The 20,142-nt window shown below is 41.5% G+C and overlaps 1 protein-coding gene across 1 annotated transcript in view; it reads right to left on the bottom strand.

The window, feature by feature from the left end:
- Positions 1–1,384: 1,384 nt before the first annotated feature.
- The window catches only part of KIAA1549 (KIAA1549 ortholog), a 119,734-nt gene continuing 100,976 nt past the window's right edge, over positions 1,385–20,142 (bottom strand). Inside the window, exons 20-24 of the mRNA XM_015588296.2 lie at positions 19,823–20,134; positions 15,637–15,683; positions 9,650–9,807; positions 5,002–5,147; positions 1,385–2,593 (exon numbers count right to left, since the gene is read on the bottom strand). Coding sequence (XP_015443782.1) covers positions 2,387–2,593; positions 5,002–5,147; positions 9,650–9,807; positions 15,637–15,683; positions 19,823–20,134 — 870 coding nt within the window. The 3' untranslated portion in view covers positions 1,385–2,386. The remainder of the gene's footprint in view (positions 2,594–5,001; positions 5,148–9,649; positions 9,808–15,636; positions 15,684–19,822; positions 20,135–20,142) is intronic.

Raw genomic sequence — 20,142 nt, 5'->3', positions numbered from 1 at the left:
CATCAGCTGAGTGTCTGAAGACCCCCCTGGGTGTGAAGCTCTTCATGACAGCTAGTCTGTTCTGAGCTCGGCGATTCGTAGAAGTGGCAGGTGTTTAGAGAAAACAAGGGCAAACTGAGTGTGCTTTATGACGGACACTAGAGTGCTGGGGATCCCTCAGGCCTGCGCACCCCCATGTAAATGTTCTCTTTGGCCTTGACACCGATTTAAAAGTGTATCAACTCCAAGGACAATACAGGTAGAATCCTTCTATGCTAGTTTGAAAGGCATCCAAATCACGAACGCAGCCCCTTTAGAAGAGAGGCCCGTCTCTGTCCTGTACAAAGGAGGTGCCTGTGTTTGCACAATCTTCGTGCACACACTCACCACATGGAGCAGAATGGGAGAAGGAGGGCCTGGCAGTTAGTCCACTTGCTGTCAAGTCCACGACTTGGAGTCACTGTAAGGTGTTCATAATATAATTCTGCTTGGGTATCTGAAATTCTTAATAAGATTATTCAGGAAACCTGGTACTTTTGAGTGACGTACAAAGAGAGTCTTCCACTCTGGGTATTAAACCAAGACCAAGAGGTAAGAAATCAAGCCCCCAAGGGGTCTTCTCTCCCATGCTCTTTGGAGCCTGTGACGACAGCCTGAATAGGAGTCTCTTTCCTTAACTTAACGTCCTTGAGAGACGGACCCTCTTGTACCCCAACTCTTTCAGAGGTGCACGGATGAAAAATGGCTGCACTTGAACTTCTCAGAACCAACTTTCCCTGAACTCTAGGGCTGTCCACAGGCTTAACGAAAGAAGGGCTTGCTAAAACGTGATTCTGGGACAGTGATTCCACGCAGAAACCTATCTTAGCTGCTTCAGGATTCTTCATATGTGACACCAGTTTTGATTAGTCAGAGCCCCAAATTTTGTTTAAAGTATTAATTGATCTAATAATAAAGGACACATAGCAGAAACGTTATCTACGTCTGTTTTCTGAGCGTCACTCAGGTACCAGAAAGCAGAATGGCCCCTGTTGTTGTATTCTTTACGCTAATTTGGGAAGAGGAGATATGCTGTCATTGGGATCAAACCTTAAGGGATCACACCTCCATCAGGCCCAAAGCACACAGTGGAGATATGCTGTCATTGGGATCAAACCTTAAGGGAGGGGACACCTCCATCAGGCCCAAAGCACACAGACGGTTCTAACAGCCACTCAGTAGGGTTGAGCACAATGAAATCGGAAGTCAGGGAAAACCGTCTCCTCTCCCATGTCCTCAGACTTCACACTTCTTTCTCGTGCACAGACAGGCTGACAAGAACTCGCTTCCATCTGCAGGTCTTGAACGCACAGACAGCATGATCACCAGGGATGCAGTCATGAATCACAATCTGGGGGTCCCCAGGAATGTTGCCACGTAAGTTTTACTTAAGTAAGATCTGTCATTCAAACATAATTTGTGAGCAACTCATCGGCAAAGGACAAGGATGGGTGAGGACCTCCTGAAAGCCTCATTCTGCGGGACTGGCCTTAATGATGACACGTGCTGAGATGGGCACTCTATTAACGAACAGCGAATACAATCAAGAATGTAAATCTAAGCTTTGATATGTATTTTGAAAAACCCCATAAACATTACGCTTCTCCCTCCGTCATTTGGGAGGGATTTTTTTCTTTCTTTCTTTCTAGAACAAAACGAAAGCTTCAACATATTCTTCCACTGAAAAAGCCAAAGTTGCATTTCACAGACAAAAAGGTGAAGGGCCGTTGGAGCTGTAGCACCAGAAGTAGAAGGAACAGTGCAGGTGATGGCTTCGTTTGAAATCATCAGGCTCTACAATCTATCATTTGGTTTCTCACTAGTAGCTTTTTAAACTCCCGAACAGCCTTAGTATCCTGGTTGTTAACATGACTATCAAAATAAGTTCCTATGGAGAAAAAGAGGGAAATATGCTGTTAATAAAATGTCTTCAAATCTCTCTTCTCAGAAAACAAAGCAGCAGGTCCACCGTACAAACCAGCCTTTGAATCAGAACTTCCCGCGGAAATGCGGGATTCCCTGCATCTCTACCCCATCTAGACATTTTCGGCTTTCGCCTTGAAAAAGGAGACTTAGGAATTTTGTGAGCTTAGGTTTGTGGTTTGTCTTTTGTGAGGTGCTGCTGGCTTTTAGCCAAAAGTACAGACATTTCGACTGGACCCAAGTGGTCACAAAATTGCCAACTTATTAAAAGCATCGTGAGCTGTCACGCGACTTGTGGCATCTTCTAAAGTTGCAACTTGCTCCCTTGAGCAGGCGCCGAGCCCAGGAGACGCTTGTCCTCTGACGAACACCCACTCTGTTGGTTTCCTCTTGGTCTTGCTTCCACGGGAAGCGGATACTTGGCAAATCTGCAAGGCGAGGCCGATCAGCTGTGGAAGTTCTGCATGGTGGTCTGTTTCTGAGACAGCCGCAGGAGCTCCTCGCGGATGGCTTTGATGAGCGAGGCCGAGGAGTGTCCGGGCTGGAGGTCTTCCGTGGAGCTGGTGGCGTAAGCCAGGCTGGCGCCCTGCAGCCCCCTGTGTGGGAGGTTCCCGGGAGGAGCTGAGGGCTCCCGGCCTGAAGTCCTTGGCACCTGGAACAGCGGTGAAGAAGAATACTCTTGATGTCCGAGCACGTGTGGCTGAAAAACATGGCAGAGGTTGCTGTACTTCCCACGCAAGAACAAGACGGAAAATGAAACTCGAACTGGCAGCGGGCATGCTCCCAGGACTTCCTCTGCCCATCTCCCACCCAACAACTCAGCCCTCCGTTAGGGGCCCCTGGGACTAGACCGGAGAGTAGTAGCTGTGGCAAAATTGTTCAAGGGAGAGCTGTCCGATGAAGAAACCCTTGAACTTAGGAGATGCCTAATAAATACTTGCTTAATCTCATTGGCCTGTGCGTCTGTGTCTGGAAGTGAGTGTCCTGCAGGGAGAACAGAGCTGGAGAGGGAGGGAGGTCTGGAGGACCCCACGGAGGTGAAAGGTCGGATGAGGATATCCGACAGTTGGGAGAGATAAGTAGGTACCGGCAGAGGGACTGACAAGGGGAATGACGGGACTTTGTCTGGTGCTGGGGTCCAGGGAGGGTGTGCGTGGGTTCAAGTCCTGGGACCACAGAACAGGAACGAGATTGCAAACTCACCTTTCATTTCGTCTATCTGTCTGTGTGTCTGTGTGTCTGTCTACAGAGTGCTCTGTAGAGACTTTTCTTTGAAAAGGTATCAGTGCTAAAACATGCGAGTTTTGCTTATATTTGCAAAATATAAATTGGGCATTTGTTTGACAAGAATTATAGTTTTTGGTGATTTTTAAAATATTTTTTCAGTGGAAAAAATCTTTCTTTGCATACATACACAAAATCTGTGGTTCCACCTACATTAAGAGTAAGCTATTAGCCTGCGTGCAAGCCCTAGAACATTTCCTCAGCTCACTTTTCCAAATAGTGATGGAGAGGCACTCTCAGGTGAACATTGGATTTGACAGGAAAACCCAAAACACCTCATGAAACTAAGTTGGGCACAATGAAGGGGAAGAAAGAAAAACATCAGTGAACGTAGAGCAGATACCTGAGATTATAACCATATATCCTTTAGGGGAAAATTATATTCTACAGTTAAGTTCCTTTCACGGAGTAAAAGCATCCAGTCATTAAAGGAATTTAGTGTATCTGCTGGAAAGACACGTAAGTGCAATCAAAGTGGTGGCATAGTGACGAGGATAAAACAAAAAGTGTCATTTTGGTTCATCTTTTCAAATTCATGTATTTATTCCCATGAATATAAAATCCTTGAGGAAAACAAAGGAAAGCAATTGTAGAAATTACCTGTGCTCATATTCTGCTTTTATAAAAGAGTAACGAGAAACCTGCAAAACAAACCCTATGCCTTGAAATGCCCCAAATTGCGTCCTTACGGCAAAAGCGTCTACCCGTGGTGGTCAAGATAGAAATGATGCTGATAAACCCACCACAAAGCACGGAGTGAGTCAGTAGGTATGCAAGGTCATGAATATATTTACACAGCGATCACATCCAAGACCAAGTCCAGAGTTTAGTCACCGGCAGGTTCAAATTCACTGCTTAAAAGTAAAAATCAGAGAGGCAGAAAGCAGAGTGGTGGTTTCCCTGAGCTGGAGAGGTGAACGAATGGGGAGTTAGTGTTTAATGAGTACAGAGTTTCCGTTTCACAAGATGAAAAGAAGCTCTGGTCATGGTGGTGGTCATGGTTACATACCAGTGTGAACGTATTTAAAACCACTGAACTGTATACTTGAAAATGGTTAGGATGGTAAATTTTATGTTCCGTGTATTTTACCACAAGAAAAATAACTGGAAGAACAAAACATAACTGTTACTTAGGTCTCTGTCCAGATTTTCTGTAATGAATATTGCTTTTATTATTTTTTAAAAGGTTATTAAAAAAAAAATCATGACCTCTAGCCTGAAATATGCCTCGAGAAAGAGTATATACTTTCCAAAAGTTCAATGCCAATACTCCCCAACTCTGGGTTGGAGGGCTAAGTGAAATAACCCAGACAGAAAAAGTTGAAAATCACATATCACTTATATGTGGGATATTAGCCTAAAAGCAACAAATGAACAGGACAAACAAACAGAGACTCATGGACATGGACTACAGACTAGTGGTTACCAGAGGGTAGGGGGGAAGGGGGAGGTAGACGGGGTAAAGGGGGTCAAATATGTGGTGATAGAAAGAAATCTAACTATGGGAGGTGAACACACAGTGTAAACATATATAGGCCTTACTATTAAAGTGTATAGATGAAACTTATTGGATTTTGTTAACCAATGTCACCATAAAAAAATAAGTTAAACAAACAAAAAAAACATACAAACAAAAATACACTCAAGGGGAGAAAAGTGAGGGAGGTTAAAACTTTCATTTTGTAGGTTTTTTACAAGGAATCCCCAAAGCAGAAGCAGCTGAATTAAGTGATTATGTGTAAACGCTCAGTGGGGACCCAAATGCAAGATACTCACGGCCTCTCTTCGGCCTGCCTCGTCCTCCCCGTACGAAGGCCAGCTTGGTCCCCCATACTGGCCACTTCTGCTTGGTGCAATTTCCACTGGCTGAGCTCCGATTCTGCTCGTAATTCCCACCTGCGTCAGGTGCTGGATCTGGGAGCCTGAAGGAACACAATGGAGAGACCTGGTCAACACTGGTAGGTGAGCGAGGCTGCTCGTTAAGGCTGTTTGGCTCTGACCCCCACACTCCCTTAGAGACAGGGACACCAGCATTGTTCAAACATGGCACTAATTCTACCTCCAACTTCCTAAGACAGACAGACCTTGAGTTTCTGGGTTCATGGGTTTTACTTCCTTTCAATACAGTGGCTGCTAGTGAGGTCCTTATTTTCCTGGTTAGACATCAAAGGACCGAATAAAGGGTTTGACAGAGGGCCTTCCATTCATTTCTGTAGAGGCTGCAAATAAGAACTATCTTATTCGGCTAAAAGGAGTGAAAGGTTTTAGAGCCATAAAGAAGCTGAAACCTAGCTCCTTCTTGCTTGAGGCTTTCAGTCTCACGAGGAGCTGAAAACAATATGCTTTTTCACTTAAAAGGCAGAGCATATTTATTTGAATTCAGAATGTCAAAGTATACTGTCATTACACTCATTGTTTCCGTAACTTAGCCATGTCACAGTTCAAGCCACCCGTCGATCCCCATCAGCAAGGTGGCAAAGCCAGAATCTTCCCAGAGCACATTCGCTCTCCTACACACACACATGCTCTAGCCTCGTGTAACTAGGAACTTAAACAACATGTGTTTCTCCCTCATCAACTTTTGGCATGTGGAAATATCCCTATTCTGCAGATTAAGGGAGAAAAAAGTGATCTTTAAGCACTGTGGAATAAAAGTACTTATTTCCAAATGCTCCTAGGGTGAGCGAATTCATCTGTCCTACAAAGGTTCAGAGATTTCCAAGGTAAGGGAGACGGCCCCCTCCATCATCTTCTCATCTAGTTGTCTAATTAACAGCCTCCCTTAAGCAAATAAATTGGGGGGGCAGGCGGGGAAAGAACTCCTCTACGGTTTTATTTGGATATATAATGATCACTAATTCAGACACAATTCTGTATCTCGTTGAGTTCACTTAACGATACAAGAGCTTCCCCCATGATTCAACGTGGGGCATCACACCCATGAAGCATGGCTTTGCATTCCAGCCCACCCTCTGACAAGCCCGGCCAGCTTGAGCATCCGGTGACCACTCCCGCTGAGCCTTGATGCCTCACTTCTCAAATGGGATAAAAAATAAATAAATCCACCTCATGGTGTTATTTCAAGGATTAAAAGAGATAAAATAGGTCAAGTACTGAATGCTCAGGAAGCAGTGTTCATTTCCCTTTTTCTGACTCCGAGCTCTTCGTTTTCAATGGCTGCACGGTTTACTCACGGATGCCCTTATTACTGGGTAGTGAGGGAGCTGACAATTGTTCGTCATCATGAATAATGCTCTGATAAATATCTTTTGCATGTCGTCTTTCTTCCAATATTTTGGACTTCTTTGGGGAAGAAGAGCCTGGATTCCCAGAAATGGAATTACCAAATCAAAAGCTCATTAAGTTACTGCCAGGCTGCTTTCCCTAAGTTCACTAATTTATACTAACACCAAAAACAACAGTAATAATAATAATGACGACTAATATTTAATAGTGTATGACGTGCCAGGCACTATTTTAAGCACTTTATACCCATTATCTTCTTTAATGATCAAAATAACCATCGGCAGTAAGTGTGATATTATCCCCGCTGAACAGATGAAGAAACGAGATGCTAATTTCACACCACATTATGATGAAATCAGCTTCATGACTGATATTGTGCCTCATCGTGGTTTTAATGGGCACGTCCTCAAACATTTTCAAAACCAGGCATTTTGTTTGTTTGTTTACTTTCATATGGTACACACACATTTCTTTTGTGAATTCTTTCTTCCTGTCCTTTGCTCATTCATTTTTTGAGGCTTGCCCATTTATCAATTTACATAAGCCGTCCTCTATAATAAAAATACCTCTTGATCATATCTGCTATAAAACCTTCCCTAGATACTATTTTCCTTCTGTTTTTGGAAATTTTTAGACATACGCATATTTTATAGTCAGAAAGAGAACTCTTATAGTGTATCTTAACATTTTTCCCATTACAAATTTTCACAATTTAATCTGTTAGAAATTATTAGAAAATAACTTCCTCTTCAAATGTTTCTCATGCATATAAATTCTCTATCCTTCTAGATTAAAAGTAAATGTCTGAATTTCATTTTGTATCTGTGATGTGAGTTAATAAGAGAAACAAGACTCATTACAAAGCCAGCACCTGTAAAGTATGGAGATCCTGTAGGATGTCAGGCTGTATTATTTTTGTTCACTGACAGATGACGCAAAATGCAAGAACTGCCTTGGAGACCACAGTGGATCATTATCCACCAATTCTTGAAAAACTGGAATTGGCCTAAGTTTCTTAATGACATTATGAAGGTGTACACTCTCCAGAAAGTTAGAAATAGCAAAACACATTATTTAACATGTAATGGCTCCTCTTATTAGAGCTTCAGTCTTCAAAAGGAGGGTCAAGAAATGAATGGAGAAAACTAAAACTTTGAGCCCTTGTAATAAAATGCAGTAAGATGGAGTGATAATGAACTGAGGATTTTTCAGAGTGCAGAGCTGTACAAGAAACAGAGAACTCAGGAGTTTAAACAACACAGATGCTTTAAAAACACTGAATGACATTCACAAATATAGCATTCATAGTATCAACTATTCGTGAGAGGTCATTTTACGGCACAAAACGGTCAATTGTAATTTGGGGATACGAAATTGGATCTCAGGTAAGCCAGTGAGGAAGACTAGCCACTGCCTTGTAAGAATCTGAGCTCAGCCATGTTAGGCACCGCTTGTCAATTACCAGCAGTCTCTCTCAGGTGGGTCTGCAAGGGGTCTCTTACCTGGTCCACTTATACGTCTGTTGGACCGATTAGGGAAATCAAGTGTAAAACATAGCATTTGAAAATTTGAGCATTTACAGAGATTTCAGGATGAATCCCTCATAAATGTCAAGCATCTATTGAACTTGATGAGGATTTTTTCTGGATCCAACAATTAACACAAAAACCCCAGGAGACATTAAGGTAAATGCATTTTTTTTTCCTACTTTATTTTTTGAAAATAAATTTATTCCTAATCTAGATGTAATTATTAAGAACACTCAGTTTAGAAAACATTATTTTTTTTGCCTTATCAAAATTCTGAGGGCTCCTCATTTTCTTGAATCTTTAACGTGCTTCTCAGAAACTGACAAAAACTAAGTGTGTTAGATTGTTAAAATACAGGTGTTTATAGCTAGCTCCTTTTCTTAAAAAAGTGAATGCAGAAAGACTTAATCCCTAAATTTTAATTGTGGTCTGACAAAAACACCCTGTATCTTTATATTAAATATACTAAATATTATACTTTTATAAGTAAATCAAATTATGCTCCATGTTTTTCAAATCAATTAATTATAATTTTTTGAAATTTTTTTTAACAAAAACATTTAACAAAATTTATTTTCCTTCTGGCTTCAAATTTCCCAGAAATTGGACATTTTGAACTATGTTTTTTTAAATTTTTATTTTTTAAAATAATTATTTTTCAATTGCAGTTGGGACACAATATTATATGAAGAATTATGTTATTTTAAGAACATAAACCGAGAACTCTTATTTCCTATGTGGAGATATTCTGGTGTAGAATTTGTATTTGAATTCCTACAGGTAATTAAAGGATACCTAAATGCTAAAAGTAAGGAAAAGCCATATACCAATACTTAAAAGTCTGACACTGAATTAGAAGACCGCTTTAGAAGACGTGACCTTTCCCTGTTGAATTATCAAGAGCTGCACTGGTTACCCAGAAATAACACTAAGATGATTCTTTTAATGAGGGCTGGAAAGAGAGGCTGAAAGGAACTAGAACAGTTCCACGTGGCCACCAGCTTCCCCAGGCCCTCGACTCCTGACTGCCCAGGTGGGTGGCAGCAGGGAGGGGACGGCAGGACAGCATGAAAAAAAATGAAACGAAAATTTAAAAAGAGAAGAAGATGATATTAACAAAGGTAGAAGGGGAAAAATTGAGGGAGGTGAGGTTTGAGGAGAAATCAGTGGTTGCACTCTCTCAGCAGAGACCAAATAAAAAAAAAAAATCTCCCGAGTCACTGTCCAGTAACTTTTAGGGTTGCATCTTAAAAGCGAGGAAAGTGCCCACTTTAAAACAAATACCTGTTTGAATGCCATAACAAGTGCTCAGGAAAAAAAAAAAAATCTTTGTTTAACTGAATTCCAAGAATTTAGAACCATTTTCCCTGGAAGAGATGTGCTGTGAGTTCCATGTGAAGGGCCTGCTTTTGAGATGCTGATTCAGGACTCGGTGGACCTGAATCTCCGGATCTCAGCCGGTCCCTCCTGTCCCAGCTCCTTGCTCTGCATCTTGCCTGGAGCAGAGGGCAGCAGCTCCCATCAGTGGAAGAGGCTGCTGAACGCTGCGATGCTGATACACTGGGAAGTCTAGAATGCAGTCTGCCAGAATTTAGCCAAAATGCAAGCATCCTCTAGTTCTGAAATGCAAGCTAAATAGCCACATGTACCTGTGGTGCCCCCGACAGGCCGAGGCCGGGCCACCGATGGCATGTCCTCAGAGTAGATCCCTCGGGCGGCAAACGGGGCTTCAGCCGATGCCTGTGGCTGCTGGGACTCAGGAGGCACCAGCTCTGACGACGGCAGCAAACCGGGGCCAAAACTGGGTCTGAAGGCAAAGCACACCAAGCGTCAGGACCACACTGTACCCTGGCTCTGCTTTCTGACTGGGTGCACCCTCAGCTCTATGAAAAAATAAGACCTATTGGTCCACCGGCTTATTATCCATCTCTCCTGGAACACGAGCCTGAAAGATAGCTGATGCCCGACAAATCCGTCAGATAATGGAAGAAGAAATCCTTTAGTGTGCAGATCAGGAGAAGGCACGGTCAAGTCCGAGGGCCTTTTCATTGCCAGCATCTGACTAAAGTGGTGGTTCTCAACTGTGGCTTCTACACATTAGCATCACCAGGGAGCTTTCAAAAGCCCCAGTGCCCACGCTGCACCCCAGACCAATTAAAACAGACCCTCTGGAGGGGGAACCCAGACATTAGCAGTTTTTAAGGCTCCACTGACGATCCTCAGGTTAAGGCTGAAAACCAGTGTGTTAAAGTGGCAGTTCTCTAATGTTTTGGTCTCAAGATCCCTTTATACTCATAAAAATTGTTGCGAATTCCCAACAGCTTTTATGTTATGTGTATGCTACCTGTAGCTATGTATCGCATTTAAAATTAAAACAGAAACTTTTTAATTACTTATTTTTACCATTCATTTACAATAACATTAAACATGTCACGTGTCAATATTTTTCATTAAATTAACTGTATTGTCAAAAAACATTAGGGAAAAGTTTTACATCTTTTTCAAATTTCCTCAGTAGAAGATGTCTGAATTCTCATATATTCTGTATTCGATCAGTTGTCATAAATATGTAGTTGGAAAAGGGAGGAATATTTTAATAGCCTTTTCAGATTATATTAAAATATTTCAGATATTCTTCCATACCACACCAAAACTCAACAAAGTTTCCTTAAGTGCTAGTGGCAACATGGAATCTGAAACAATACCAATGAATTTTTCGTACTCTGCTACATTAAGACTCACTGGCATATCTTATATTTTGAATGGACTCACTGTGATTTTATGACACTGGTCATTTGAAAAATATTAGTTCACTGTACTTTATAGACTTCCTAGACATTAATACATTTCACTTTACAGTATTAAAAAATGATATTCATTAATATCACCATCAAGTTCAGCAGAAACGTCTTTAAGCTGTCAAGTCCATGGTGGCAGACAAGCTCTAAATTCACTTGAAAAGTCGATTTCATCATTGGCGACAGACACTGTCAGTTGTGTTTCTTGAAGTGACAGGCTCGCTTCATTCATTTTCAAGACCACGTCTGCCTATCACCCAAAGGCTCAATAATGATGTCTGCCAGTTGTTTGTTCAAGTTAAAAACATGACAGCAGTGAGTTCACTTCTCAACCCAAACAGCTGAACGCGTGCTTTTCCTTGAAATGTCTGTACTCGACAAAGTGCTTTATATGTATTTCTTCTTTTGTCTCACAGACTATTAAAGACTCAAGAGTTTAGGTTTTAATGAAATTAACAGCTTTTACGTCATCAAAGACACACTAACATAAAACTAGCATTTTAAAAATAAATTCGATGCTATAGAAGTGGAGAACGTGACCACGCGAATGATTTGCTGCCACTGCCTTGATTCACATGCTGAGTCATCAGCAGTTTCAGCCATCACTGCTTTTGCACCTCGGTGCAAATGTCAACACCACAAAAAGTGTCGAATGACCTCTTCGTATGACGAAAATAGTTTTGACCTCCAAGACCCCTGAAAGGGTCTCAAACACCATCCAGGGGTCTCAGAATCCCACTTGAGAACCACTCTTCTAAAGAAATTTAAGAGTTAAAAAAAAGATGATAGTCTAATTACGATTCTTTGCAAATGACAGTCTACCGGTAATTAATAGATCAAACCAGTTTGATGACAGTGTAGACTGACTTGCCCTTATTCTACAGTGTTCTTTCTGAAGTGTACCTCAGAAATCGAAACCCAGGCTGTCTATATTATTCTCTTTAAATAACTGCTGCTGTTTTAGACTGACCTCAGGAGGGGGAGTCCGACGTCTCTGACCTTACAGATCTAAGAGCTTAAAGTAAGACAAATCCGTACACCGGTGCTCACCAAACTGCATCCTAATGTCTGGGCCATCCACCCATGAACCAGCTCTGGCCCTTCACTTAATTATTTCTACTTCATCACATCAGGGAGCCCCCTCTTGCCTACATTTACAGCTTTTTTTTTTTTGGTATCCTAAATTGTGTGCTCAAGTAGTTCAGTGTGATCCAAATACACTAGAATCCTTTCAGTTGGGTGACCATAAAATTTATCCTCCAAATCAGAGCACTTCTGAGAGTAGAAGTTATTAATAATTATGCTGGACAACAGGTGTAAACTGGAACTGAACTGGGCCAACCGGATCACAGGGCCGTCCTGTTATTTTCTTTCCTGGATCACCTGAGCTCCGCTTGCTTGCTTTCCCTCACTGCTTTGGGATCACAAAGCAGTGCCTGAGTAGGGGAGTAGGGCTAGGAATAGAGCAAACCCCTCTGAAAATGAGGGAGAATAAAGAAAAGTAATAGAAATTATGACAAAACAGATTAACATTCCTACTTCCGTGTGACTCCTGGTCACTGAAGGATAGTTTAGTGTAATTTCTGAGATTAATTCTGCTTTTCTACAATTCCTTCTTTGTAATAAATCAATAGTTCACTCATGTGTGGGTCTGTTTATGACTCTGTTCTGTCTCATTGGTCTAGTTATCCAATTTTACAGCCATACCACACTGTCTTAATTATCTGACACTAATTTACAACAACTAGAATAGTCCTAATACCTTATTCTTCTTTCTTAGCGTATCTTGGCTATTCTTGGTCCTCTGCATTTCCACATATGTTTTTAAATCAGCTTGTCCGTTTCCACACATTAAGAAAACCCAACAAATTACTGGGATTTTTAATGGGTTTACAATGACTCTGTTGATCACTTGGGGAGAACTGACATTTTTAAAATATTGAGCTATCCAAATCACGAACATCCTTCTTTAGAAGGTTTAAATAAGACAGGTTTTTGTAAACTGATCTTGTATCCCGCTACCTGGTAACTTAGCTATCTCTGCTATTTTGCCATCTTGCTAAATTCTCTGAATTCTAACAATGTACATGTTGACATTTTAGGATTTTTTACTACAAAATTATATCATCTGTGTGCATAATAACAGTACTCTTTCTTTCTTTGAATTCCTTAATCTTTCCTTTTTGTGCCTTATCGCACTGACTAGGATGCCCAAGCACTGTTAATGGAATACGAGCAGGCATTTTTGTCTTGCTCCTGTTCTCGGGGAGGAAAACTTCTACCATTAAGCCTTTCGGTAACATTTGCCAAGGTAACTTTTATCAGGTTAGAAAAGTGTGCGCCTATTCTTTGCCAAGGTTTTTACCATGAATGGATGTGGATTTTATCAAATGCTGCATCTATTAAAATGAAGATTTTCCTCCTTTATTCTCAAAGTAGTAAATTACATTGATCGATTTTAATATTACATCCCCCTTGCATTCCTGGAATAAATCCACTTTGGTTTGATGTGGTTTCCTTTTGTATATCTTGCTGGATATACTTGCTAATATTTTTTTATTTTTTTGCATCTATGTTTATGAGTGAAACTGGCCCTTAATGTTCCCTTTCTTGCAATGTCCTTGCCCTTCTTGCCTTGTCCTTGGTGTCAAAGTTATGCCGGTTTCATAAAATGAGTTGGGAGCGTTCTCTCTTTTTCTATTCTTTAGAAGAGTTTGTGTTACATCGGCACCTTTTCTCCCTTCAGTGTTGGGTAGCGTTCCCTGTTGAAGCCATCTGGGCCTAGAATTTTCTTTGTGGAAAGAATTCTAATTACGATTTCAGTTTCTTTAAGAGTTGTATGATTATTTGGGATTTCTCTTTCTAGGAATTTTTCCATTTCAAAGTTATTCACAAAAAATTTGTTCGAAAAATCTTTTTAATGTCTGAATCTTTTTTTAAATCTTTAAAAAATCTTTTTAACTTTTGTAAGATCTAGATTAATTTGTCCTCATGTAGATGACATTACAGATTATCTGATCAAGTTCTCTGGGGGTCAAACAATTTCATCAGCCTTTTCAAAGAACTCTGAGCTTTGTCGTGCCTCCCTATTATGGTTTTGATTTTATTTCATTAATTTCTATCCTTATTTTTATCATTTCCTTCCTTCTACTTCCTTTACGATTAATTGGATTTTAACATCTTGAGATGGATGCTTAGATCACTAATTTTCAGCCACTTTTCCTTTTAAATACATGCATTTAGGGGACCAAATTCCTCCTAATATGGCTTTAGATGTACCCCACAACTTTTGCTAAGGTGCATTTTCAATTATTATTCATTTCAGAATATGTTTTAATTTCTGCTGTGATTTCTTCAGTGTACCACAGTTACTAGGAAGGGTATTAATTAACATGCAAACATATATGGATTTTCCAGTTGTTGATTTCTAACTTAATTTCACTATGATTAGCAAACATACCCTGAGTGATTTCGACTCTGAAATTTGTTAAGATTTGTTATGGCCAAGTATACGGTAAAATTTCTTAAATCTTGTGTGTATTTTTGAAGTATGTGTATTTTGCAGTTATTGAGTCCACTGTTCTATATATATATCTCAAGTAGGTCAAGTTGATGAATCGCGTTCAAATTTTCTATATCCTTTTTCATATCTACATATTTTTTGTCTCTTGTAAGCCAAAGTAGTTTTTTATATCCAACTTGACAATCCTTTGGTGTTTTAATCAGAATGTTTAGCCATGTATATTTAATGTAATCACATATATCTAATTCAGATTTCTACCATCTTATATTTGCTTTCTATATACACTGCCAATTTTATGTTCCTTTCTCTCCCATATTTCTTCCCTTCTTCTGGATTATTTTTAAATTATTTTATTTCTCCCTATTACCTCGATATTTAATTTTTTAGCATTCTTTAGGAAGTCATCCTAAAATTTACCCCAAACTTTTTGACTTATTAGACTCTCACACAAATTAGTATTTTTACATCTTCCCAGACACTGGAGCTTAACTCTGCATTAAGCATAATTATTTCAAAACCTGTGTTTAATAACTCTAATATCTAGAACTCCTCTAATTCCATTTCTATTGTGTTTCTCTTTATGTTTTAAATCATATTTTCTTTTCCTCTCGTATACCTGGTAGTGTGTTTGGCATGTACCTGAAAACCTATAATGATAATGAGACCTAGTATGATATGATTTTCCTCTAAAGGAGAATTACATTTGCTTCTGCCAGGCAGCTGGAGGGACTAACAGTGTCTGATCACCTCAATGCCATCAGGGGTTGAAAGAATTCAAAGCCGAGTTGTAGTTCCTGTAGGAACTCATCTACTTACCATTCACCCTTACTCCTGGGGTATAACACCTAAGGGTCTGAACCCAAAACTTTTGGGTGTTTACGAGCACCTCCCATCCTTGTCCTCCCAGCCCCATGAGTCTATCAAAAGTTTTGCTCAGCTTCTCAGTCACCTCCTTTGGAATCAGTAGATGCCTCTGGGAGAGAGGGGTCCAAAAGGCAGGCTCACCTCTCTGGACTTCCTAGATCTTGGCACCATACTGCTTCATTGCCCTGTTAGCTCTCTGAGTTTTATATTTGTATTTCAAAATATTATCTAACTTTTCCAGTTGTCCTCAGGAAATTATCTAGACTGTCATTACTGGAAGCAGAACTTAAATTCCAACTTGTTTTCTCTTTTTCTGGTTAAATCAAGAGAACACACAATTCAGAGTTTTGAATCTGCTCATACCAGCTAACAGAAATGAGTTTACAAAATTAAAAAAAAACGAACGGCCTATATGAGGAAGTCCTAACACATTTTCTCCTGCAAACTTTACCTTGGCAATGCGCCTGATGGGGGAGTCATTCCATAGTCTTCATATCTCTGGAAGAAATTCAAAAGAAGATAAAGATTAATATTCAATACTTATGAGAAAGTGACAACAGCAAACTTATAAATTTAGGTTTATGGGATCAACTTTCAAGAGAATTATTTTCTCATAAAAAGTCAGCATGCTATTGGGGCATTCTGCCATCAAGTAATGCCAGAAGCTTCAGTTTGGAGAACAAGGCTACCAGACTTTAAACACAACTAATTTCAAGATCTTTATTTCTTTTGTAAAAACATGAATAATGGGATTTCTCTTCCCTACAGAGGCCTTCTCTATAAACTTATATCTTCTGCTAAAAAGGCAGGCCAAAGTGGCCACATTTATCACAAGGGACTCTACCAACATCGGCCACGAGAGTCACCAGGTCTAATGGATGCCCAGCAGCAACTCGGATTCACTCAAGACGTGAAATGATGCAAATGCTGTACCACGTTATAAAAAAAAATAAAGATATAAAGGACCAGAAATGAGAGAGACAAAGATAAAGTGAGCACCTTCAGCTTCTGGAAGATTTCCGGTTCCCAGGAGGCCCCACCATATCGTTCCATAGGTGCCTCCATATCCGTCCATCAACTCTTCTTACCTGAGCTAATCTGAGCTAACCGAGTCTGGACCAAAACCATGTGGCATCGGACTTAAAGAAATGTGTATTTGCGTTGCGTGCCTCATGACATCGACGTACCCAGCCCTAACAAACACGCGACTCCTATTTCCACATATTTTTTCAACAATTATGAATCATTTTGGAATCAGATATTTCAGCAGAACACTAACTCTGGAGAGAGTCTATCCAACTCCAGTTTGAACCAACTGGCTGTTCACAGGCAGAATCGCAAGCTCCGAGTTAAGGTATCAAGTCAGCCTTACTTCCGGATTTGCTCTAATAGTAGATCTTTATTTTTCTTTTTAAGCTGACTTTGTGGAATGACTATTTTTGGTAAGCACTGTATGAGCACTAACTCAGGCCTGCAGTAACACTAAAAAAAAGTGCTCACAACCTCTGTTTTGTAGACGAAACCAACTGGCAAAGAAGTTCAGTAATTTCTTCCTAATTTGTCTGACTCCAAAGATGATGCTTTTCACCCTGCCCATGGTTTCCAAACCCAGACTGTCCCCCTGTAATTCCATTTCTATTGTCTTGAAAATGTAGATGCTCTGGAGTCAGACTGGCCGAGTTACTCCACTTCCCCAGACCTATTTCCTAACGCCCAGAAGGACAGAATGTCAAGGACAGAATGATCTCTACGCCTCATTGAGTTCTGAAGGGGTTATTAGATATGAAACGGTGCTCAAATTACTTAACCTTCTGACCGGCTCTGTTTCCATGCCCAGGGCAGAGGAAGAGAAATCAGAGCCCTGCAGAGTTCCCCAACTCAGGTAAAATAGGCCAAAGGGGGGTACGAAAGAATGGATGAATGCAAGGAAGAGGAACTTCGATTCTTCTTCCAAATAATTAAAGGGAAATCTGAGACTCAGAAAAGATTATTCATGCCGCCCTTGTGCTTTCAGCACGGTTCAAATTTTAAAACATATTCATGTGCAAAATAAAACAAAAAAGATCAGAGCTTAGCGGTTTACCTGTCAGGATTTCAGGAGATCCAATAAGAGAAGAACTAAAAGAAAAACTGGAAAACATCCGCCCCCGCCCCTCACCCATTTTATTATTGTAGTGCTAAGCAGGCCCCATGGAAAAAGTTGTTTTGTTTTGTTTTGTTTTTTCAGTCACAGACAGAATGGCAGGCATTTACTCTAAATCGATCACATCTGTATAAAAGGTTGGGGGATAAAATCGAATTTTAGGGTCTTGATCAGCTATGTCAACAAAAGTCTCATTTTAATGCATCCCTTCTTTCTATTCAGTGTAAAAAAAACAAACAAAAAAAAAAAACCCCAGGTAAACAGCTCAAGAAGGGTAGTCGGTTGGTGGCGTCTGGGATGGGCCTGCTTGTCAAAGTATGGCTCAGGTTTTCATACCTGCTGCTGAGAGGACTCGTCTGGGCTGGTTAACTTGACTCAGGAAAGCAGAAATACCACCTAGCAAGGGGTCTGACTCACTAATGCATAACTAACACCCTTGTGCTGGCAAAAAGGAGCAAAAATGTCATCAGACGGTTAATAAAGGTCCATGGGGTAACTGAAGCACCTTGAAATCCACATTCCTGTGGTTTTTAGTGTAGTCCAAAGAAGCAAATAAAGGGTGATCAGGTTCCTCCTGGCAACAAACAGTATCTTTATGACCAGTTGATAAGCACGCTGAAACTACACTAGATAGTCGCAGGTCAGACTGCTAGCGCGCTCATCAAAATTCACAAAGGTAACATCGAAAGTCCACGATGAGAAAACCACTCAATAACAGCACCTACGAAAACCTTGCTACAGCTGAATTCTTAGTTGAGATGGTAGATTAAAGCATTACCACAGAATCATTCATCTCCAACCCCTACGAACAATGAACAAATCATAACACACATCTGTCAAAAAAAATCACCGCTAAAACTCATCAGCAAAAAACCATCCGAGTGAAGAAAGGAGCAGAGTCATGCCGTAAACAGAGAAAAGTGGTGACCAAGGAGGGAGAAAACAAAAGATTCCGCAGCACGATGTGGCTCCTAACCCTGTCCCCAGAATATGCAGAGTGGCCTCCTACTTAGAGGCAGGTTGTCTAAAGGATTGACAGGCAGTACTGGCAAGGGAAGGAGGGGAGAAAGGAAGGAAAAGCCCGCAGAGTAGGAGCCAGCCCCCCGCAAAGCCCAACAGGACGTCAGGAGAAGCAGGAAGTCCCGCCCCATCTTTCAAGCCAGGAGTCTGAGTATGGAGGAGCAGAGGCTCACAGGAGCGCACATACTCCGGCTGGGTGGGTGGGTGGGTGCTGGGTAGGAGCACGGAAGATGCAACAAGACCACTGAAGAGACAGCAGAGCACGAGTCCCGAGAAAGACTGGACCTGGTCTCATCAGGCCCTCCCTTCCCCTTCTTCCATGACCTCAGGCTACAGAAACATGGACTGAGAGCCATTTTCAAGCGTGAAACACGTCCCAAATAAGGTAAGGAGTATGCAAAGGTGAATTTACCCACATTCTAGCAAATCAAAGTGAAGGGAGGAAAGATCTGCCACAAACTAGACAACAGGAAAGTCGCATGACAACTCTGCAAACGTGGCACAGCCAGCAAGCCAGCAAGCAGACAGACAAACGCAAGTTTCACACACGAACGTACATAAAAGACAGAGAACTCTGTCTGGAAGAAAATACGAGCGACAGATTCACTACGGATATTCGGAACTATAAAAGAACTTAGTAAAAATGACAATTTTAAGTCCAACAATGAGATGATAAAACAATGGAATGAACTGAAATGGCAGACTACGGACTGTGAAAATAATTTGAGGGTCAAAACAATGCCATTATGACTAAGAACTCAACTAGCAGGGGAAAAAGAACTGAGATATGGCTTAAAATCAAATTAATGTCGCAGAGAAAAGGCCCGTAATAATCGTAATGAAGGCAGAGACAGAGGGGAAAAAGGACGAAGTAGCTAAAGCAATGAAAGTGGTAGATACAGAAAACAGACAAAGATGAGCCAACATAGAGACAACTGCTATCTGTGACTCCGATAAATAGGTTAGAATAAGAAAATTATTTCGAAATAAAGTAAAGTTTGCCTCAAGTGGATGATAGAGCTGAATCTGAAGATAAAATGAACACTGGTTAATCAGGGGGGAAAACAGTGCCAAGAACTATTTAGGCTTCCTCGCGGATCAGGCACGTACATCCCCCACAAGGAACGGGGGATATGAAGAAGGCCACAGATTTTTTTCACAGAACGATCGCAGGAGCATTGGGAGCAGAGAGAGGAAGCATGTACAGGCCAGCAGGGAACAAGTGCCGGTCGGAAAATGAGCACTCAAGAGGCTCCTGGTCGGCCTTCGTCTCCATTCCCAGTCCCCCCGTCACCCATGGGATCCATCCTGTGTAGGCCTCTCAGGACCAGAGGCAGGGGGACAGTTTGGAAGTCCTTGCAACAACCTTGGTGAGAGATGACAGTGGCTCCAACTAGCACGGTGCAGTGAGAGGATTCAAGAGGGAGAATCTACGACGCTCAAGACTGGTGAAGACCGGAAGGCCCGTACTTACGTTGCATGGGCTGCTCGTCGTCTGAGCTGGGCTGTAGAAGGACCCCCACTGGGTGGCTCGTTTCTCATCTCGGGAAGGGGTGCTGGTCACAGGCAGGCCGGCTGGGACCCCGGGGCCTGCAGCGTTGACAGGCTGGCTGCTGGGGGCCACGAGGGCAAAAGCGTCGTCCAGGAGGGAGTGCATGGTCTGGCGTGCTTCCTCAATGGACGGCTGGGGCGGGACGTACTGGGGGGCCGGGAAGGGCAGGCCTGGGTACCTGCCCAGCTCGGTGGAAGATGGCGTCTGCACATCTGCCGGCAGGTCGGGGTCGGACTACAGTC

This window comes from Pteropus alecto, unplaced genomic scaffold (assembly GCF_000325575.1).
Source record: "Pteropus alecto unplaced genomic scaffold, ASM32557v1 scaffold22, whole genome shotgun sequence".
Taxonomy (NCBI): domain Eukaryota; kingdom Metazoa; phylum Chordata; class Mammalia; order Chiroptera; family Pteropodidae; genus Pteropus; species Pteropus alecto.
This window is presented reverse-complemented; position numbering and strand designations above follow the sequence as displayed.